Below are 22,874 nucleotides of genomic sequence, written 5' to 3'. Positions count from 1 at the left end.
AACATAAATCGCATACGGGGGTAAAGATTCTCAGTCTGGATTTTAGCTGGATTTCATCAATTTTGGGATGGGCGTGGCCCCTGGGAGCGGCCTGAGTGGGTTGAGAGGTCGAAACCTGGTTTTTATGATGGTTTGGGATAGGCAGTACCCATTTTTATACTAGAACATGGGCCACCTACCCTGGAACATAAATCGCATACGGGGGTAAAGATTCTCAGTCTGGATTTTAGCTGGATTTCAGCAATTTTGGGATGGGCGTGGCCCCTGGGAGCGGCCTGAGTGGTTTGAGAGGTCGAAACTTGGTTTTTATGATGGTTTGGGATAGGTAGTACCCATTTTTAAACTAAAACATGTCCCACCTACCCCGGAACATAAATCGCATACGGGGGTAAAGATTCTCAGTCTGGATTTTAGCTGGATTTCAGCAATTTTAGAATTTTGGATTGGGCGTGGCTCCTGGGAGTGGCCTGAGTGGTTTGAGAGGTCGAAACTTGGTTTTTATGATGGTTTGGGATAGGTAGTACCCATTTTTATACTAGAACATGGGCCACCTACCCCGGAACATAAATCGCATACGGGGGTAAAGATTCTCAGTCTGGATTTTAGCTGGATTTCAGCAATTTTGGGATGGGCGTGGCCCCTGGGAGCGGCCTGAGTGGGTTGAGAGGTCGAAACTTGGTTTTTATGATGGTTTGGGATAGGTAGTACCCATTTTTATACTAGAACATGGGCCACCTACCCTGGAACATAAATCGCATACGGGGGTCAAGATTCTCAGTCTTGATTTTAGCTGGATTTCAGCAATTTTGGGATGGGCGTGGCCCCTGGGAGCGGCTTGAGTGGGTTGAGAGGTCGAAACTTGGTTTTTATGATGGTTTGGGATAGGCAGTACCCATTTTTATACTAGAACATGGGCCACCTACCCTGGAACATAAATCGCATACGGGGGTAAAGATTCTCAGTCTGGATTTTAGCTGGATTTCAGCAATTTTGGGATGGGCGTGGCCCCTGGGAGCGGCCTGAGTGGTTTGAGAGGTCGAAAATTGGTTTTTATGATGGTTTGGGATAGGTAGTACCCATTTTTAAACTAAAACATGTCCCACCTACCCCGGAACATAAATCGCATACGGGGGTAAAGATTCTCAGTCTGGATTTTAGCTGGATTTCAGCAATTTTAGAATTTTGGATTGGGCGTGGCTCCTGGGAGTGGCCTGAGTGGTTTGAGAGGTCGAAACTTGGTTTTTATGATGGTTTGGGATAGGTAGTACCCATTTTTATACTAGAACATGGGCCACCTACCCCGGAACATAAATCGCATACGGGGGTAAAGATTCTCAGTCTGGATTTTAGCTGGATTTCAGCAATTTTGGGATGGGCGTGGCCCCTGGGAGCGGCCTGAGTGGGTTGAGAGGTCGAAACTTGGTTTTTATGATGGTTTGGGATAGGTAGTACCCATTTTTATACTAGAACATGGGCCACCTACCCTGGAACATAAATCGCATACGGGGGTCAAGATTCTCAGTCTTGATTTTAGCTGGATTTCAGCAATTTTGGGATGGGCGTGGCCCCTGGGAGCGGCCTGAGTGGTTTGAGAGGTCGAAACTTGGTTTTTATTATGGTTTGGGATAGGTAGTACCCATTTTTAAACTAAAACATGTCCCACCTACCCCGGAACATAAAACGCATACGGGGGTAAAGATTCTCAGTCTGGATTTTAGCTGGATTTCAGCAATTTTAGAATTTTGGATTGGGCGTGGCTCCTGGGAGTGGCCTGAGTGGTTTGAGAGGTCGAAACTTGGTTTTTATGATGGTTTGGGATAGGTAGTACCCATTTTTATACTAGAACATGGGCCACCTACCCCGGAACATAAATCGCATACGGGGGTAAAGATTCTCAGTCTGGATTTTAGCTGGATTTCAGCAATTTTGGGATGGGCGTGGCCCCTGGGAGCGGCCTGAGTGGGTTGAGAGGTCGAAACTTGGTTTTTATGATGGTTTGGGATAGGTAGTACCCATTTTTATACTAGAACATGGGCCACCTACCCCGGAACATAAATTCGGGGGTAAAGATTCTCAGTCTGGATTTTAGCTGGATTTCAGCAGTTTTGGGATGGGCGTGGCCCCTGGGAGCGGCCTTAGTGGTTTGAGGGGTCGAAACTTGGTTTTTATGATGGTTTGGGATAGGTAGTACCCATTTTTATACTAGAACATGGGCCACCTACCCTCGAACATAAATCGCATACGGGGGTAAAGATTCTCAGTCTGGATTTTAGCTGGATTTCAGCAATTTTGGGATGGGCGTGGCCCCTGGGAGCGGCCTGAGTGGTTTGAGGGGTCGAAACTTGGTTTTTATGATGGTTTGGGATAGGTAGTACTCATTTTTATACTGAAACATGGGCCACCTACCCCGGAACATAAATCGCATACGGTGGTAAAGATTCTCAGTCTGGATTTTAGCTGGATTTCAGCAATTTTGGGATGGGCGTGGCCCCTGGGAGCGGCCTGAGTGGTTTGAGAGGTCGAAACTTGGTTTTTATGATGGTTTGGGATAGGTAGTACCCATTTTTATACTAAAAAATGGGCCACCTACCCCGGAACATAAATCGCATACGGGGGTAAAGATTCTCAGTCTGAATTTGTATGGGATTTCAGCTAGATTTCAGCTATTTTGGGATGGGCGTGGCTCCTGGGAGTGGCCTGAGTGGTTTGAGAGGTCGAAACTTAGTTTTTATGATGGTTTGGGATAGGTATTACCCATTTTTGTTCTAAAACATGGGCCACCTACCCCGGAACATAAATTCCATACGGGGGTAAAGATTCTCAGTCTGGATTTTAGCTGGATTTCAGCAATTTTGTGATGGGCGTGGCCCCTGGGGGCGGCCTGAGTGGGTTGAGAGGTCGAAACTTGGTTTTTATGATGGTTTGGGATAGGCAGTACCCATTTTTATACTGAAACATGGGCCACCTTCCCCGGAACATAAATCGCATACGGGGGTAAAGATTCTCAGTCTGAATTTGTATGGGATTTGACCAGTATTTCAGCTATTTTGTGATGGGCGTGGCCCCTGGGAGTGGCCTGAGTGGTTTGAGAGGTTTGGGATAGGTAGTACCCATTTTTATACTAAAACATGGGCCACCTACCCCGGAACATAAATCGCATACGGGGGTAAAGATTCTCAGTTTGAATTTGTATGGGATTTCTGCTGGATTTCAGCTATTTTGGGATGGGCGTGGCTCCTGGGAGTGGCCTGAGTGGTTTGAGAGGTCGAAACTTGGTTTTTATGATGGTTTGGGATAGGTAGTACCCATTTTTATACTATAATATGGGCCACCTACCCCGGAACATAAATCGCATACGGGGGTAAAGATTCTTAGTCTGGATTTGTATGTATGGGATTTGACCTGGATTTCAGCTATTTTGGGTTATGTGTGGCCCCTGGGAATGGCCTGAGTGGGTTGAGAGAACAAAACTTGGTTTTTATGATGGTTTGGGATAGGTACTATGTACTAGCTATTCAACCACTAAAATATCTGTCCACTACCCCGGAACACAAATCACATACAGGGCCGAGTAAAGATTTTTGACTTGAATTATAGCTTTTTTGGGGTCGGTGCGGCCCTTGGATGTGGTTCCAAGTTGGGTTCAAGGTGTTATTTAGTTATTCATATCATAAGTGTCTATAAATATACGAGCAGTTTATTTTGACTTTTGAAGGGTTACCGTCATAAATTCTACAAATATAATTATTTTAACGTACGTGCGGCGCGCAAATCGCATACAAAATCGCATACACATTTCAGGGAAACGTCTTCTGAACGTGGTCGGCCGGGGCAGTCACATTTTAAATTCTAAAGCGGAACGCGCGGAGACGTATTCGCTGAAAATTTGTCATCACGCGAATACATTACACGATCCGTGTAGAATTAGCGAATTATGGGGGGAAAAGTTCGACATCGAATCCCGCTTTTCTCGGCGCGAGAGAATATTCGCGAAAAGTATGGGACGAACGGAAGGTTGGACATTGGATTTGAGAGGGTATACTCCAGTAGCAGGGAGGTGTTGAGTGTGCACTTCACTGCATAGAGTTTTTTGCTACTGAATCGGGTTAAATAGGTCATTGGTAACTCAAATCACCGAGGGGGGGATTTTGTGTCGCTAGTCCCAACCCTGTGGAGCCACGCCCATATTTCATATCAGGTGCGTATATGGGTAATATGTATCTCAGCTTCTGAAGGTCTTAGAGACTCAAACTTGAGTTTAAAATGACCGCAATGCACATGTTTATATTAGTACTATGAAGGTCATGAACGCCCAAAATGCTTATTTTTGGAAAAAATTCAGAAAAACCGATTTTCACTTGAGCATGAGTAAAAAATCTACTCTAGAAATTTTGTGAAAATCGAGTAAGCAGTTCACTGTCTACAAGATTTCTAAACACAGGGTCCTCTGTTAGGTCATTCTGAATCAGAATTGATAAAGTAAGCAAATTCTATAGGTAGTTTAAACCTTGTGTAGCCACGCCCATATTTCATATCATGTGCGTATATGGGAAATTTTTATCTCAGCTTCTGAAGGTCTTAGAGACTCAAAGTTGAGTTTAAAATGACCGCAATGCACATGTTTATATTGGTACTAAGAAGGTCACGAAAGACCAAAATGCTTATTTTTGGAAAAAATTCAGAAAAACTGATTTTCACAAGCAAAAAATCTACTCTAGAAGTGAAATCGAGTGTGAAGTTCAGTGTCTACAACACAGGATCCTTTATAAGATCATTCTGAATCAGAATTGATAAGGTACGCAAATTCTATTAGTAGTTTCAACCCTAGGGTGTAAAACTCCTAAATTACCCCCAGGCGCAAATATATGGCTTTTCTATCTCGGCTTCTGAACGTTGTAGGGGCCTCTCTTTGAGCTCAAACCAACTACAATGGCCAAATTTATATACCGACTATAAAGCAACATAAGGTCTATAGAGCTTAGTTTTTAGAAATTCATTAAAAACTGTTTTAACCTTCATGCATCATAAGATAGTAACATGATCAAACATGTACTTAATAATGATATCTCGGGCTAAAAAAGTCTTAGAGATATTTGCAGCACAGTAAAACGTTCAACAAGAACACATTCGGATAACATTTATGGATCAGCACATACCACCTAACTTTAATTTTGGTATAACTGCGAAAATACTCAGTTTCAGAAGCTCCTTCCAGCTATCTTAGGCTGCCGTGAGCCTTCAGCTCCCTCTCTGGGGCTCTCTCCAGTACTGCTCGGCTATTGTGGCTAATCAACTTGAATCCAACCTCATGTAGCAGAATCTACTTCTAGCTACTTTCTGCTAACTCCATGTCAACTCTACCCAGCTACCACCATAAGTTATAATAATTTTAGATCTTGTAACCTCTGATATGAGTGCTACCTCCGCTGCATCCAACAATTTCCAGCTCATTAAGGAAGAGGAAATTTGCTGTTTCTGATGGTTGCTAGATAGGGCAAGAAGTAGTCCACTAGCCTAAGCTAAGATTGCTAGAAATAGTAGAAGTTGGAGGATTCTTGGTAGTAACTAAATAGAGGTAGCCGAAGTAGGTGAAAACAGCTGGAATTGGTGGTATAGTAGCTGGATAGAGGAAGAGGTAGCATTCATATCAGAGGTTGCTAGAAAGATCTAAAATTATAACGTACTGGTGGTAGCTGGGTAGAGACTTGAGATGATGCAATGAAGGTTAAAATAGTTTTTAATGAATTTCTAAAAACTAAGCTCTATAGACCCTAAGTTGCTTTGTGCTTTATAGTCGGTATATAAATGTGGCCATTGTAGTTAGTTTAAGCTCAAAGAGAGGCCCCTACTACGTTCAGAAGCCGAGATAGAAAAGTCATATATTTGCGCCTGGGGTAATTTAGGAGTCTTGCACCCTAGGGTTGAAACTACTAATAGAATTTGCGTACCTTATCAATTCTGATTCAGAATGATCTTACAAAGGATCCTGTGTTTATAAACGTTGTAGACACTGAACTTCACACTCGATTTCACTTAACTTCTAGAGTAGATTTTTCGCTTGTGAAAATCAGTTTTTCTGAATTTTTTCCAAAAATAAGCATTTTGGTCTTTCGTGACCTTCTTAGTACCAATATAAACATGTGCATTGCGGTCATTTTAAACTCAACTTTGAGTCTCTAAGACCTTTAAAAGCTGAGATACATATTTCCCATATACGCACATGATATGAAATATGGGCGTGGCTCCACAAGGTTGAAACTACCTATAGAATTTGCTTACTTTATCAATTCTGATTCAGAATGACCTAACAGAGGACCCTGTGTTTAGAAATCTTGTAGACAGTGAACTGCTTACTCGATTTTCACAAAATTTCTAGAGTAGATTTTTTACTCATGCTCAAGTGAAAATCGGTTTTTCTGAATTTTTTCCAAAAATAAGCATTTTGGGCTTTCATGACCTTCATAGTACTAATATAAACATGTGCATTGCGGTCATTTTAAACTCAAGTTTGAGTCTCTAAGACCTTCAGAAGCTGAGATACATATTACCCATATACGCACCTGATATGAAATATGGGCGTGGCTCCACAGGGTTGGGACTAGCGACACAAAATCCCCCCCTCGGTGATTTGAGTTACCAATGACCTATTTAACCCGATTCAGTAGCAAAAAACTCTATGCAGTGAAGTGCACACTCAACACCTCCCTGCTACTGGAGTAGTACAGATACTTAGAGCCTAGATCACGTTAACCGCTATACCGGGTTTTTTTATACTGTCCATCTTCCTTTCTCCGAGAAGTCCTGTGTAGGTGTCATCTCATGACTTTCATTGCAGGTTCTTTCTTGCCGAGTCGTCCACGTGAACCCAGAGAAAGAGAAGCTGTCTCTAAGTTTGAACCTACTGGAGGAATTTGACACTAAAAACAGCGAAGAAAAGTCCGCCAGATGGGCTAGACGAGGACAAATTCACTCCTGCACAGTAAGATAAACATTCTTTCCTATTGTTTCACATTTTAGACTTAAATAAATCGGCACTTCGTTATGACAGCACTATATCACGACAAGGTTATCATGAGTTAGGGTTATAGCGCTGTCGTAATCACACAGGGTGGAACCATCTGTAAAGCTGGCAATTGACTGTCCGTATCTGTTAAACTCAGCTCTACCATTATCCTTACTACATACCGATGCTGTTTGTATCCTTACAAACACTGATGACACTATTGCAGGTACTGTCACGTGCTAAAGGTGTAATCGAGGGCTTTATAGTACAACTAGACGCTACTAAAGAAGAAGCATTCCTCCCAACCCACCACCTATCAGATTACGCCACACTGTCTGATCAGAAAACCAAACATCTCCAGCCAGGTTCCAAGATTGAACCAGTCCTTGTAATCAGCAAGAAAATGAAGAAGGTTAATGTTACCGCCAAATCGTCCATCGTCTGCTGGGCCAAAAGTTTCAAGGAAATGCCCAAAATCTCAGACCTGTCAGTGGGAGATTTTATCGTGGGCTACATCAAGGATTTCCAAGACTATGGCTGTTTTATTGAGATCGGTAACGGTTTAGTTGGGTTGTGTCCTAAAGCTTGCCTGGCTGACAATTTCGTCAGCAACCCCAAAGATGTTTACAGTTTAGGAGAGACGGTTATGTGCAAGATAACCAACATAGATACGGAAAAGGAGCGTTTGTTGGTCAGTTTAAAGCACTCCGACGTGGGGTCAGAACCGTCTTTAACAGGATCTAAACTATTGGAGGGGTATTTCAAGGAACTGGACACATTTGCAGATACCGTGGACCAACCTGCGGGATCTATAGTGGAATGTAACATTGAGAGCGTATCAGAGAAATGGTACGAAGTAAAAGTTGGAGAAGCGCCAGTGATGGTTGATAGAACCTGTGCTGAGGGCGAGCTAAAGGCTGGAGATAAGAGGAAAGGGGTTGTTTTGGATCACAGTGCAGGAACGTATTATCTGTCTCTGGAGCCGGAACTGGTGGAGAGTGTCGAGGGAAGGGGAAAGAGGAAGAAGTTGACTAAAGGAGCTGAGATGTCTGCCACTGTAGTGTTAACGACTGAAGATTACTTTGTAGTTGTTTTACCTGGGGCTGATCACAGGTTTGTGCTTTTGTGATTTCATCTCAGAAATCTTTATGATCAGTTTTTTTGATGTTTAGGCCATGTTTGTGACTTAAATATGTTTTATAGTCCAAATGTTACCATGTTAGCTAATGATCTTGATCATTGGGTTAATATTTGTATGTACCAAGAAGAATTGTGACATTTCTGTCGAAATATCATATACCTCTGATACTTAGGGTTCTACAGCTTATGATAATAAGTATCTCGCTTTAACAGCATTTAACTTTACAAGGTTTGGGTACGTGCACCGCAGAGCTCATCTCAGTGATCAAGGAAGCAGTTACAAGGATGTCAAGTGTGGTGATGAACAAACAGTCACTATCAGCAGGGACAAGAAAGGTAAGACCAGTCAGTCTGTACTTATTATCTCGTGGACATTATAGTTGTAGTTTGTTTTCAATTTGTATTTGGACAAATGTTAAGTTTTCGGGAAGTAAGGATTACACATTTTAGTTTAAAAAGTCATAAAATGTTATCAAATATTGATTTGGATCGGGTATAATCAGGTTTCACTGATATCATCACCAATTTCATAGATAGAAAACATTGAATTAAGTATATTTCTAAATATAAATACAAATTGTACTAAATACAACTATAACTGCAATACCGTCCAATCTCTTTATGGCTCTACAATCTACATCACGATAAACTATTAAACAATCGTTTAACAGACAAGATAAGACAAGATAAGACAAGATTAAGAAATTAACAAATGCCGAAACAACAATTATAACGTCCAATATTATGCTCGCTCGATTAAATTCCTCTCAAGATTGGCGGTCTCAGTGCAGCAGGCGCTCTGTGATGTTCACTATGCGTCTGTTTCTTCCAGCTTGCCGTACATCATAACCTGCGGAAAATGATCGTCAAAAATAGTTTCATGTTGCTTCACAAAACTATTACCTGTCACGTGATGTAAGGTACCCAGTCTGTAATCCTATTGTAATAGACAATAGTATAACTTACCGTGGTGAGTTTAGATCGTTTGAATATGATAACTGCAGCAGCTATGATAGCACCTAGCACTAAAATACCAGCTGTTACACCCAGTCCTATTCCCATAGCTTTGCTCTGAAGGAGATGGAAGTTTTATTATCTAGAGACTATAGGTCTGTTATGTTTTGTAAAATGTATACTGGACATTGCCTAACAAGTATCAATAGCTTAAGATTGAACATATAACGAAAGCTATCATAGCACAATTTAATCAGATATTATGCAGGGCCTAATTGAGTCAAGACCTTAAAAAATTGATTTTCGTCATTAAGTTTATACCGTTTTGGGGTGTACAGTGACGCGTGCCTCTCCCATCATCTTATGTTGGTGGGTGTGGTTAACTGCTGAATTACAACGGTACGTGAACTCTATCGGATTAGAGATGACTTTATTCTCCAGCTCACTGGTAGAAACTGTCAAGACCGACCCGGGCAGGTTGGTAGCAGTCCTCTTCACAGTTCCACATGTGAACCTGTCATCATCAGCGCAACTCACTGTAGTCTCAAACCCCTCCACCCCGTTCCACAGCGTCCACGACAAGTCATCCAGCGCTCTTGCCACATCTGTTTTGCAGGTTAAAGTGTAGGAGTTTCCCACTGTCACGTCCTGTTGTGCTGGGAATATCATGAAGGGGTGGAGCTCGTCTATATCGCTGATGATCTTTTCGTTTGAAACCAGTACACCTCCTCCGCTTAAAGTCGTGATGCACTTAACTTCTGCTCTCTCGTGTTGCTCGAAATGAAGTGCACTGCCAAACTGTTTTATGTCTGGTCTGTAGTATTCGTTGTACATGCGATCTTTAATTGTGCCGTTCATCGAGATTGAAATGTTCTCAATTGTACCCTCAACTAATTCCTTGCACTCTTCTGGCACTGCTGCGTTGAGTCCACAGGTCACAACAATTGGTTTAAACTCGTCCATACCCTCGTCCAGGTCAATGTACACGCTGTACGCTTGGAATGAGCCCTGTATCTTCTGGAATGTGGTTGCGTTAGAGCAGCTTTCTGCGGTCAGGTTGATGACCTCAGTTATTGTAGATAATACTGGGAGTGTATGCAGAGTGAAGAGTAGGATCTCCAGAAAACCAAGTGCGAACTTCATCACGAAATCTGGGCCTTAACTGGAGATATTTTCTCTGTAGAAATGCTATACTGAGAACAACAATGAACAAGGTCAAACTACAAACGAAGATTATATAAATAAACTAAATGTAGGAAGTAAATAATATCAAAACTGAAAGGTAATGGTCACGAATTTCTATCAGGAATATTTCTTAATAGTAATATTTGGCCTATAAAACTTAATTATCTCAACGAGTAAGCGGCCATTTGTGAGACTTATCACCATCATACATTCCACCGAAAGACAAAAGATAAATATCACATCAAACTGCGGTAATTGTCTTACACTTATCTATATTAACGAGATTATAGTTAAAGGCTTATACTTAAAGATTATATTATATACTATATCATATGATTATAATTATAAGTTTTGTTTTGTATTGTTTAGGGAGCATTCTTACCAGATTGGTCCAGGGTGTGTAAAAATAAAAACCGGACGTCAATTCCGAAGCGTGAACATGACGCCTTTTCATAAAAGAAGATCCCATTAAACTATTCGTATATTTACGTGACTAATTATCCGAGATCGATTCTCAAATGTATCGCAGATTACGTCCATCAATTGTAATATAAAGCGAACTTTGTCTAACAAAACCTTCTCCTCGCTTGGATGCTTTGATGCCACGTTTTTAGAGATTCTTGGCATTATCTCACCAACATGATAAAGCATGTCCCAAAACATGGATACTGAGCAATACTGAGCAGAATTAAGGGAGCTGAAACTGGTCTGTCATTTAACCAATCCGTGCACAAAACTCGGAACCCTCACCACTACTTATAGCCCCCACTCTCCAGGTACGAGACTGTTACTCTCATTTGTGAGTCCCACCCCCGAAACCGTTACCACACAACCACAACTTAAGAGGAAGAGAGAAGACCATGTTATCAAGTTTGACGATATCAATATAGGAGAAGTTTACACTGTCACTGTTAAGAGTGTAAAGCAACTTCAGCTCAATGTTCAGCTTAGTCAGAAGGTATTTGGAGTTAGCAAGTCAGATTTGTTAATGGTAATTCCTTGCATTCCAGATGTCTGTATGTCTGGTTGTCATGATCATGACGTACTGTAAATCGCACTAGTTTTATTTAGGTACTCGTGAGCTTAGATCAGAATTTTTGAAGTTTAATAAATATTTCAAATATCTTTATAACAGGTAAACGGAAGAGTACACATCACAGAAGTCACTGATTCGCCTGAACCTAGTAGTAACCCGCTCAAGGAATACAAACATGGCGATAGTCTACATGTGAAACTCATCGGATTCAGGTTAGTTCTACTGGTAACCGGGCAGAATATCTCTCTTTTGAACTAAAGACAATTAGCATTGTGACTGACACTTTTAGGATTACTCCATATCGTACCGACTGTTTCGAGATCCACTCGATTATAAGACTTAATAACCAATTACAATTAAACAATTTATTAATTAATTAAATTTAGGCATTCCAAGACCCACCGCTACCTCCCAATAACTCGGACTGACTACGTGAGATCAATGGGGGAGTTTAGTCTACGTGACTCTGTCATCAACTCAACTAAAGTCAGGGAAATCAAGGATAACGAGAAGGTATTGCGCATGATGCCCAAATATAGGCATACTCTTTGTGACGTCATCAATATGATGACGTCAGCTATGCTGAACTGCTTGTCTCATAGACTCGCAGTTCACGGTCGAACCACAATGTTTATTGCTTGGTTTATCCTGCAAACTTTAATTTGATCCAAACCATGTAAAAATGAATATTCATTTTTGAAGAAACACGAGCTATTTCCTCTACAAACAGGTATTTTTCACGATTCAGCTTTTTTCGTTTGAAACTTTAAAACTTTCACCTATATAATAAGATCAATTTATGAAGATACAAACATTTGTAACATTGCTCTGCTTTCAAAGGTCTCACCACGTTTTGTTTTTGCATCTTCTTACTCGTTTCACCTAGGTCGATGAAACAAAGGACTTGATATCTTCCCTAGTGGTGGGGCAGCAGATTACTGGTTACGTGAAATGTATAGACCATTCCGGTTTCCTCTGGATAAGTAAGTTTTACATCTCAAACTCAATGTTTTAAATTCTACTGACATAAGTTCAGCAGTTTGATCCAGCGGCTGTTTGGCTTCTAAAAACTATACCTGTACCTCCAAATAAATTTCAGTTGTTATTTTTGACTAAATACCTCTTTTGTACGTAAGGACTCTACAATTATACTAACCATCCTCTCTTCGTAGGTTTGAGTCCAGGAGTAGAAGCCAGGCTGTGGCACACACTGACCTCTTCTGACAAGGAGGAGGTAGAGAAGTGGACAGAGAGATTCACTGTAGGACAGTGTATCACTGCTACTGTCTTCAGTACCCGAGATAACAAGATAGATCTCTCCCTTGTTGGTTAGTACTTAGTACTGTGACTTGACTTGACTTGACTTAAGGCGGGTAGTATTCCCGAGATCCATTGACAACAGTTCTCCACAGCTTTCTGTCCTCCATCAGTCTAGCTATCTCATCTACTGATTTCAGCCCAGTATCTGCTTTTAGGTTATCTAGTAGTGTTAGGTAAGGTCGCCCCCTGTTAGTATGCCCATGACTCGGCTTCCAGAGGATCAGTTTGTTCAGTGTCAGCTCCGGATGTCGGTGAGCATGACCTGCAAGTCTGAGCCTTCGTTGGGTTATCTTGGAGCTGACTTTAGGAAGATCACCATACAGACTGTGGTTGCTGACATGGTCTCGATATTGATTGATGTTAAGGGCCATTCTTAACATTCGTGTATAGCAACCATCAACCATCTTCTCCAGCCTTTTCGTCATAGTCCAAGTCTCAGAACCGTATAGAAGCACCGACTCGACTAGTGCTGTGAACACTCTGGTCTTGATAGACTTTCTAAGGTTAGATTTCCAAAGTTTTTTGAGAGTGTGGCATGCTCCCCATGCTCTTCCTTTCCTAACCCTGATATCACTCTCACTGTCTCTGATTCTAGAACCAAGATAGGTAAAGTCTTCCACGTGCTCTATTGTGTTGTTACCCAGGGACTTGATGGTATCGGGGTTCTCGATGTTCTGAGTAATGAATTTGGTTTTCCCTTCATTCATTTTAAGTCCCACTGTAGCAGCAACTCTTTCTACCTCTAGCATCAGCATCTCTGCCTCCTTTACAGTATCTGCTATCAGAGCAATGTCATCTGCAAAACCAGTGTCTGTTATCTTCTCCGCCTTGACTCTCCTACTCCGATAAGGCTTAATGGTAAATCCTATTTCAGGATGCTTGCTTAAGGCTTGTCTCATGCAATAGTCAAGGGCTATAATGAACAAGTATGGTGCTAGTGTATCCCCTTGAAGAACTCCTGCCAGGATATCAAATAGCTCGGTATCCCCATCTGGTGTTATAACTTTGCCCTTCGTGTTGACATAGAGAAGATTAATGATATCTACAATACTGTCCGGTATTCCATAGGCCTTTAGTATTTGCATCAAAATTCCCCGGTGAAGTGAATCAAAGGCCTTCTTAAAATCAACAAACACCATAGCTACCGGTAAATTTCTCTGTCTGGCCCCCTCTAGAATCCTTCTGAGTGCCAAGATGTGACTAGTAGTGGACCGTCCTTCCCGAAAACCATTCTGAGTGTCCCTAAGTACCCCCTCTATAGCCGGCTGGATCCTATTAAGCACCATTCTATTAAGAGTCTTAGCTACGAGAGAAGTCAAAGATATCCCCCTCCAGTTTCCAGGGTTGGTCAAGTCTCCCTTTTTGGGAACCGGGATGATGTTACTTATCCTCCACTGATCTGGCGCAATACCATCTGTCAGGGCTTTGTTGCAGAAGGACAGCACGATTTCATCCAGGTCGCATCTTTTGAGGACTTCAGGTGGTATGCCGTCATCACCTGGTGCTTTACCTTCTTTTATCCTGTGTTTAGCAGCTTTAAGCTCATCCACAGTAAAAGGTTCTGTACTGATGTTGAGTCCTTCAAATTGAGTCTCGATCCTAGGATGCTCGTTTTCCACATCCGGTATACTCCCTAACAGATTCGTGAAATGCCCAAGCCAATTTTTCTTCCTTTCTTCGGCTCCGTTGCCCCTTATTTGAGTTGCCCCCTTGGCCTTCCTGCCAGTTATCTCATTTATGACATTCCAACTTTCTTTGTTTTTGCATCTGTCTGCAGCCATTTCGACCCTTCTAACCTTGGCAACTAGATCTTCTTCAAAGATGTCCTGGTACACCTGATCCAGTTCCGTTTTTATTAGCTTAACAGACAGTCGACTGTCTTCACTAGGATCCCGGTGATAGACAGTCTCTGCTTGCTGCAAGGCTGTACGCACGCTTTGAACTCGCTGATCACCCGCGAAATCGTCACGTCTCTTCTTCTCTCTCTTAGGCAGTATGGCTTTGTTGGTATCAGCAATCGCATCAACAAAATGCCCATACAGTTCCGTAACCTCACTTTCATCGGTTTGCTCGCATAGAGCAGAGTACCGATTCTTGACTTCTACTGCATATCTCTTCTGTAGGTCTTCATCCGATTTAAGTGCTCCCCAATTATACCAGGTTTTCTTGGGTTGCTTTTTTGCTCGTCGAAGAGATAGCTTGATCTTAGACAAAACAAGTCTATGATCAGTACCCAGTGTACTAAAGAAGCTGTAGACTTCAGTATTTTTGACACTGTTCCTCCACTTCTTCCTCACTAGAATAAAGTCTAACTGAGACTTATTCAGGGTTCCATCCGATAGGTGAGTCCACATCTTACCCCGCTTCTTTCTGAACCTGGTGTTTGTAATCTCCAGATTACATTCCAGGGCAGTATCCCGAAGCAACTCCCCATTTCTGTTGGTTCTCTCATGGAAATACCAACCAAAGTCATTCTCGTCCCTCTTTGATAGGTGAGCGTTAAAATCCCCAATCACCTCCAAGAAGTTGTGAGCAGGGATCTGTGAGACTGCACACCTTAGATCGGTATGTACTGTGAGCTTACAATTTACATAGCACTTAAGCTCTAAGCTTTAAGCTCACATAGTACTTGTTAGTTGGAGGTGGAGTTGATAAGTCGATAATATATGGAGGTTCAAACCTATACACACATTGTCTTCAATAGACATTTTGTTGAGTGAGGTATTTTGGTGATAGTTGGCAGAACTGGTGTTTACTGCTGAGACGTTACCGTATGAATGAATGAGGCAACGTTATTTTTCTATAGTATCGATCCAATAATTCAGTGGCTGCTTTTTTGGCTAATGTTACTTATTCCCTAGGTGCCTTGACTGCAGATGCCAAGTTCTGGTGCCTAGTAAAAGGAACCCTGCCTGGTATTGGTGTAAAACTGCAGCTTACAAACAGGGACTTTGGTATTGCTCCACTCACCGAACTTAATGGTGAGTCAAAAGTCATTTCAATATAATAGGTGTTAAGTTGCATTTTCTTTCGATCTCAGTGGAACTACGTTACTGGAACTAGCATAGTTTAACTTGGATTATTTTTATAATCACCAACATTATCAAGAGGGGAATTCCTAATATCGCTAGTTCTAATTAAATCCAAAACCCCACAAGATAACTACACTAAAGACCCATTGTCCAAGTACCACGAGAACGACTTGGTGCAGTGTGTAGTAGTGGTCCCTCCCACTAGCACGGACAGACGTATGACACTGTCTCTCAGGAAATCTAGGACCAGTCAGCGCTGGAAGAAAGCCAGTTCGTTAACTTCTTTATCATATTTGTCATATTTCACATATATTTAAACCATATATATAGTACTAACATATATTACAATATTTTACATATTATTTTATACTTACGGGAATCGCGAGTTCTGCGGTATTCTGCTGAAGTGGTCTCATAACACTAAAAGTAAAGCGATTTATTTTCAGCTGGAGGTCGGAAGGCAGCTAACAAGATTATCAGTAACCCGGCGGATCTTGAGGTTGACTCAGTGTACAGCGGCTATGTTAGATCCACTTCAGCTACTGCTGGCATTTATGTGTCCCTCGGATACAACGTTACAGGTATAATCAGTGTAAAAACGTAATAGTGATCTGTATGGTTTTCTATTCTTGATTGTAGGGAAGCTTTTTGTAACTCGTCTTTACCTAAAGAGTGGTATACTCTTACCTGTAATCGTCATTGTACCACATTTTCAGGACGGGTGCTTATGAAGAACATGTCTGATAATTTCCTCAAGAATTGGGAACCCATGTTCCCCCTTGGAAAACTCGTGAAAGTATTCGTACTGCACACAGATCCTAAGGTTTGTTTTTAATATTTACTTAAATTGTTCAGAGGACTTCAAGAAAAGTATCGCTGCCGCTGTGATGAATACTGAAATCAATCTTTTAATTCATTTTTTCCCTTGTAGGTGGAATTAAGCATGAAATTGTCTGACCTGAAGAAAGGAAGCAAGAAGGAGGAGGAAGAAGAGGGAGGAGAGGAAGAAGTGCAAAGGTAGGGTTTTAGGAAATCTCATTTAATGTCTCTGTTAGTACTTCTCCTGAATTTAATGTAATTTTCCTCTCGATAATAATAAAAGAAATAATAAAAGATATTGATTTATTTGCGAGTGACTCATGAGTCATGAGTATCATACGAGCAGTCTCTGCATCTGACAGACTGATGGTTGAATTGAGCACTACTCGATCAAGTTCCCCAGTGTTAGATATTTCCTACGAAAAGCGCCCAAATATCGGAATACCTAATTGCAAGCAGGAAGAAAGTTATTCTACAATGTACAAAGTAATTATGTTACTAACTATGCCTCTCGGGGAACACTATCGAACACTCCAGGCAAATAAAGTCCCGCTTCTCCTTATGTTTTATTCGAGTGTGCTGAATCATGAAAAATTGATGGTAAGATATAAGAATAAAAAGTTGCTATGAATTGAATCTTTGAGTACACGAGACATTTATCGTGGCAAAATGGCGGCATAACTCAGATTCAGAAGCACAGATGACAAAAGTAGATCGTTACTGGAGTATTACCTTTTGCAGACCGCACTTCGTCTGATACTTCCTACTACAAGTTTGACGAACAAAATTAGCTTTGTCGGACATAATTCTAAAAAATGGTTATGATCGATAATAATCATCTTTCTAAAAGATCTGATCTAGTTGGTAGTTTAATATTGTGCCTTGCCGATTTAAAATAATATATAATATATATGTGTAGTCGACAAATTTAACCTATAGTTTTTCCAATCTAATCTGTTTCTTCAAAACATGATGTAGAGTGTTCGTTTGTGCAGGCATCTTGGTAGTGTCACTAGTGTATCAACACTTTGTTACCTGCCAACCTATCACGTTTATCTTGTACAGTACCTTTCTCCTCCGCTGCTCTTGTCTGAGTGCTTTGATAACAGCAGAGTGTTAATAAACGTTTGAACATTACCAGCAATATTAATAACAGAACTGCTTATTGTAATTATACTTTGTTTCTTCTCGTCGGTATTGTCCCGTGGGTGTAGCTCTAAACGTTCCGGCCGTAAAGCTTTATCCATTGTTGACAGTAACTGGTATCTGTCTAGAAGTCTATATTATCAAGGAATTGATTTTGATCCTGAAATATATAACTGGGTAACCCAGCAATATCTTAATCTACGAGTCGCACATCTGATAGTTTAAACCAACATTGTCATTTAACTTTTTCTTCGCACTAACTGTCGTCTCCGGTCTCATGGCCATAATTACCCAGATTAACAATCTCACAGGATTTAAAACATTTTTTCCAATGTACATACATGTTATAATGGTTCAGAAATTATCTACTTGCTTAGTCGGATTCCGTTATCACTTAAAAAGAATTATTTTCAGACTAAAATAAGAAAGATAGTCAATTATGAATTAGGTATACGTACCTTTTTCAAATAATCTTCCAGGGATCGTAAATCTTTGAGAGAAGGATCTAGGATTGAAGTTATGTAGTGTATCAGGAGCGATGGAAGTCGTGTGTCCCATTTACACAATCTTGAAATGTCAATCATCAGAGTCCGATTCTCGTCTTCTTTTCTCCCTGACTCGAACTTAAAGAAATTTCCCGCTAAATTCTTGTGTACATCGCCGTTTTGGCAGTTGCCAGTTGAAAACTTCCACGCTCGGCAGAATTATAGCTGAAGTAGGGTCTGGTTAGTCAAAACTTTAAAAATTAAAATTAATGGAATAGGATGAACGTTTGTGCAAACATACCTTCTCCTTCTCCAACTTTAACCTCTTAGTTTTTAATCGTCCTGACCTCGCCACGGCCCCCCTCTTCATCACCCTTGGCGTTACGGCTATTGTGCCCTTTCGGGTCTTCTTCGGTGGTACTCCATGTACTCCAGTCTATATTGGAATGTCCAATTAGTTCGTTTGACGAACAAAATTAGCTTTGTCGGACATAATTCTAAAAAATGGTTATGATCGATAATAATCATCTTTCTAAAAGATCTGATCTAGTTGGTAGTTTAATATTGTGCCTTGCCGATTTAAAATAATATATAATATATATGTGTAGTCGACAAATTTAACCTATAGTTTTTCCAATCTAATCTGTTTCTTCAAAACATGATGTAGAGTGTTCGTTTGTGCAGGCATCTTGGTAGTGTCACTAGTGTATCAACACTTTGTTACCTGCCAACCTATCACGTTTATCTTGTACAGTACCTTTCTCCTCCGCTGCTCTTGTCTGAGTGCTTTGATAACAGCAGAGTGTTAATAAACGTTTGAACATTACCAGCAATATTAATAACAGAACTGCTTATTGTAATTATACTTTGTTTCTTCTCGTCGGTATTGTCCCGTGGGTGTAGCTCTAAACGTTCCGGCCGTAAAGCTTTACTGTTGACAGTAACTGGTATCTGTCTAGAAGTCTATATTATCAAGGAATTGATTTTGATCCTGAAATATATAACTGGGTAACCCAGCAATATCTTAATCTACGAGTCGCACATCTGATAGTTTAAACCAACATTGTCATTTAACTTTTTCTTCGCACTAACTGTCGTCTCCGGTCTCATGGCCATAATTACCCAGATTAACAATCTCACAGGATTTAAAACATTTTTCCCAATGTACATACATGTTAAAATGGTTCAGAAATTATCTACTTGCTTAGTCGGATTCCGTTATCACTTAAAAAGAATTATTTTCAGACTAAAATAAGAAAGATAGTCAATTATGAATTAGGTATACGTACCTTTTTCAAATAATCTTCCAGGGATCGTAAATCTTTGAGAGAAGGATCTAGGATTGAAGTTATGTAGTGTATCAGGAGCGATGGAAGTCGTGTGTCCCATTTACACAATCTTGAAATGTCAATCATCAGAGTCCGATTCTCGTCTTCTTTTCTCCCTGACTCGAACTTAAAGAAATTTCCCGCTAAATTCTTGTGTACATCGCCGTTTTGGCAGTTGCCAGTTGAAAACTTCCACGCTCGGCAGAATTATAGCTGAAGTAGGGTCTGGTTAGTCAAAACTTTAAAAATTAAAATTAATGGAATAGGATGAACGTTTGTGCAAACATACCTTCTCCTTCTCCAACTTTAACCTCTTAGTTTTTAATCGTCCTGACCTCGCCACGGCCCCCCTCTTCATCACCCTTGGCGTTACGGCTATTGTGCCCTTTCGGGTCTTCTTCGGTGGTACTCCATGTACTCCAGTCTATATTGGAATGTCCAATTAGTTCGTTTTCTCATAACAACATACCTTCTCTTTTAGGCGTCCTGACCTCGCCACGGCCCCCCTCTTCATCACCCTTGGCGTTACGGCTATTGTGCCCTTTCGGGTCTTCTTTGGTGGTACTCCATGTACTCCAGTCTATATTGGAATGTCCAATTAGTTCGTTTTCTCATAACAACATACCTTCTCTTTTAGGCGTCCTGACCTCGCCACGGCCCCCCTCTTCATCACCCTTGGCGTTACTGCTGTTGTGCCCTTTCGGGTCTTCTTCGGTGGTACTCCATGTACTCCAGTCTATATTGGAATGTCCAATTAGTTCGTTTTCTCATAACAACATACCTTCTCTTTTAGGCGTCCTGACCTCGCCACGGCCCCCCTCTTCATCACCCTTGGCGTTACTGCTGTTGTGCCCTTTCGGGTCTTCTTCGGTGGTACTCCATGTACTCCAGTCTATATTGGAATGTCCAATTAGTTCGTTTTCTCATAACAACATACCTTCTCTTTTAGGCGTCCTGACCTCGCCACGGCCCCCCTCTTCATCACCCTTGGCGTTACGGCTATTGTGCCCTTTCGGGTCTTCTTCGTTGGTACTCCATGTACTCCAGTCTATATTGGAATGTCCAATTAGTTCGTTTTCTTCCACGCTCGGCAGAATTATAGCTGAAGTAGGGTCTGGTTAGTCAAAACTTTAAAATATTAAACTTAATGGAATAGTGATATTCAATAATGATGTTCAATAATTTTAACTATATAATTTAACTTATTATTATAAATCATAAAATCGTTTAATGGGTACGGTGTCTCTTGTATTAACAATATGTTAAAACACGGAGCTCCTATTTTCATGATTATGGATTTTAAGCAAAATCTCTTTGCAGAGACGTTTGCAGGATGTTTCTCCTCAATCTGAATAGAAAGACATCATTAGAACAAGCACAAAACAAACCGACAGTAATGTCAGATTTCTTCGTATTAGCGTGTTCTTTCAGGTTAATCCAGAAGAGTTCTCGGTCAGAAAGAGCCTGACGATGATTTTCAGTGGAAGTCTGATCAATATAATCAATAATTTGTACAGAAGCTTAGTTACCGTCTGTTTAGTTACCGTTCCTGCTCATCATCCTTGTTTAGCTTCCCCGGTAATGATTCGCGTAATAACGTGGCGTGTGCACACTCGAATGCTTCAACTCTAACATCCGTTTAGACTCTGTCTAGTCTTTCTCCATGGTGCACGGGAACACTCTATAATAACTCGGTAAAATGCTTAGGTCCTCCTCAAGGAGATCCATGTAGTGACAAGCGCAAGCTGCTGTTACTCTGTGAGGATGTCAAGCTGCTGTTACTCTGTGAGGATGTCAAGATGTTGTTACCCTGTGAGGATGTCAAGCTGCTGTTACTTTGTGAGGATGTCAAGCTGCTGTTACTCTGTGAGGATGTCAAGCTGCTGTTACTCTGTGAGGATGTCAAGCTGCTGTTACTCTGTGAGGATGTCAAGCTGCTGTTACTCTGTGAGGATGTCAAGCTGCTGTTACTCTGTGAGGATTTACATGTCAAGATGTTAAGGATGTGAGATGCTCCCTCCATTTCTGGAAGTTGAGCTTGGGCAGCTTTGAAATCTTATCCGCTATCGGTGACAAAGTGGCTTAACCGTTCTACCGTTTACACCCTTTTCAATAGGACCTTTTGTTGTTGTTGTAAATTAACGCTTTCGAATCAGATATTTTAAACTCGCTTAAATCAAAACATGACATTTTTCAAGTACAATCTTGAAATGTCAATCTTCACAGTCAGTTTTCTCCCTGACTCGAACTTGAAGAAATTTCCCGCTAAAATTCTTGTAGACATCACCGTTTTGGCCAGCTTACCAAATTACACTAGTGTGTCAGAGTATGTTCTCTAAGGTTATCTGCCCGTAAAAACCGTCTCCCACAGTCAGTTTCTGTTCTGATTGCAATAGTAAAGCTGGTCTCAATACGTTTCTTCCTCGCATTATATGAAGCGTTTGTAACAAATTTAAAAATTAATTATTAAAATAAAATAAAATTCATAAGACTTTTACAATATATAATTAAAAATTGTTTATTGTTGGCTTCCGAAGGAGGTGTAAAGGAAGATCAACAGAACTTTTATCGATCCATCAACCTTCCTAACTTTCCTTCCAATACATTTTCCGAAATTCTTGTAGACATCGCCGTTTTGGCAGTTGCCAGTTCTAGTTGGACACTTCCACGCTCAGCAGAATGATAGCTGGTTAATCAACACTTTAAGAATTAAACATTATAGAATAGTGATATTCAATAATGATGTTCAATAATTTTAACTATTTAAATTATTATTATAAATCATAAAATCGTTCAATGGGTACTGTGTCTATTGTATTAACAATATATGTATTTCTACGTTCGCTGCTTGTTCTGCCATGTATTCTATCTCCACTGTAAGGTCCCGAATCGTTCTCTCCGCCCTTCGTAGTCTTTTCTTCAGGTCATCTAATTCGCGTAGGTCATCAGTGTAAGCGTTAGTAAGTGATGAAACTGCCTTTAAAAGGTCTCGCGAAGTAGCCATGAAGCAAGATGTAACTAAAAGAGGGATAGAAGGTTAGAAAAATAAAATAAAAGAGAGATGTTAAAAGGTAAACAGAAAATTACAACTCCATTTCACACAAAAAAACCAACTCATCTATTTCACAAGCTACACCACACGATTTTTCCATTTTCTTCTTCCACTCGTCATTAATGATATTGTTGTGGTGACAAGTGTAATAAGTAATAAATTTAATGCGACATCCGTGATATTTGTGATACTACGCTCCGTGCCAAGCTTGTGATTCTATTGTTCAACAGATTGTGTGTTGACAAAACCCTCCAAATTAGTATTATCAACATCCCTAAGATGTGTCTATCAAGTTTTGGCAGTTGCCAGTTCTAGTTGGACACTTCCACGCTCAGCAGAATGATAGCTGGTTAATCAACACTTTAAGAATTAAA

General features: G+C 40.7%; 2 protein-coding genes across 2 annotated transcripts in view; one reads left to right on the top strand and one right to left on the bottom strand.

Moving 5' to 3' along the window:
* LOC134823249 (protein RRP5 homolog) overlaps positions 1-22,874 on the top strand; it is a 118,889-nt gene that overhangs the window by 70,795 nt on the left and 25,220 nt on the right. Inside the window, exons 12-24 of the mRNA XM_063834645.1 lie at positions 6,836-6,979; positions 7,230-8,116; positions 8,373-8,479; positions 11,059-11,240; positions 11,418-11,530; positions 11,705-11,831; positions 12,205-12,301; positions 12,491-12,646; positions 15,500-15,619; positions 15,797-15,940; positions 16,117-16,251; positions 16,387-16,493; positions 16,602-16,687. Of these exons, the coding sequence (XP_063690715.1) occupies positions 6,836-6,979; positions 7,230-8,116; positions 8,373-8,479; positions 11,059-11,240; positions 11,418-11,530; positions 11,705-11,831; positions 12,205-12,301; positions 12,491-12,646; positions 15,500-15,619; positions 15,797-15,940; positions 16,117-16,251; positions 16,387-16,493; positions 16,602-16,687 (2,405 nt within the window). The remainder of the gene's footprint in view (positions 1-6,835; positions 6,980-7,229; positions 8,117-8,372; positions 8,480-11,058; positions 11,241-11,417; positions 11,531-11,704; positions 11,832-12,204; positions 12,302-12,490; positions 12,647-15,499; positions 15,620-15,796; positions 15,941-16,116; positions 16,252-16,386; positions 16,494-16,601; positions 16,688-22,874) is intronic.
* Positions 8,640-10,328, bottom strand: LOC134823336 (uncharacterized). The gene is made up of 3 exons (XM_063834764.1): positions 9,419-10,328; positions 9,110-9,214; positions 8,640-8,993 (listed from the first exon to the last, which is right to left on the bottom strand). The coding sequence occupies exons 1-3, from the start codon at positions 10,238-10,240 to the stop codon at positions 8,955-8,957; spliced, it is 966 nt and encodes a 321-aa protein (XP_063690834.1). The 5' UTR covers positions 10,241-10,328; the 3' UTR covers positions 8,640-8,954.

The sequence above is a fragment of the Bolinopsis microptera genome, chromosome 11 (genome assembly GCF_026151205.1).
Source record: "Bolinopsis microptera isolate Bmic1 chromosome 11, MBARI_Bmic_1.0, whole genome shotgun sequence".
NCBI lineage: Eukaryota > Metazoa > Ctenophora > Tentaculata > Lobata > Bolinopsidae > Bolinopsis > Bolinopsis microptera.
The sequence above is the reverse complement of the archived record's forward strand: the minus strand, read 5'-3'. Positions and strand labels throughout refer to the sequence as shown.

Bases quoted from the DNA above. Each gene is read 5' to 3' on its own strand.
- LOC134823336 (XM_063834764.1), bottom strand. From the start codon at position 10,240: ATGAAGTTCGCACTTGGTTTTCTGGAGATCCTACTCTTCACTCTGCAT. The intron at 9,215-9,418 runs GTATAAACTTAA...CATCTCCTTCAG, and splicing joins TCACTGTACACCCCAAAACG to AGCAAAGCTATGGGAATAGG. The intron at 8,994-9,109 runs GTAAGTTATACT...CATTTTCCGCAG, and splicing joins AACGATCTAAACTCACCACG to GTTATGATGTACGGCAAGCT.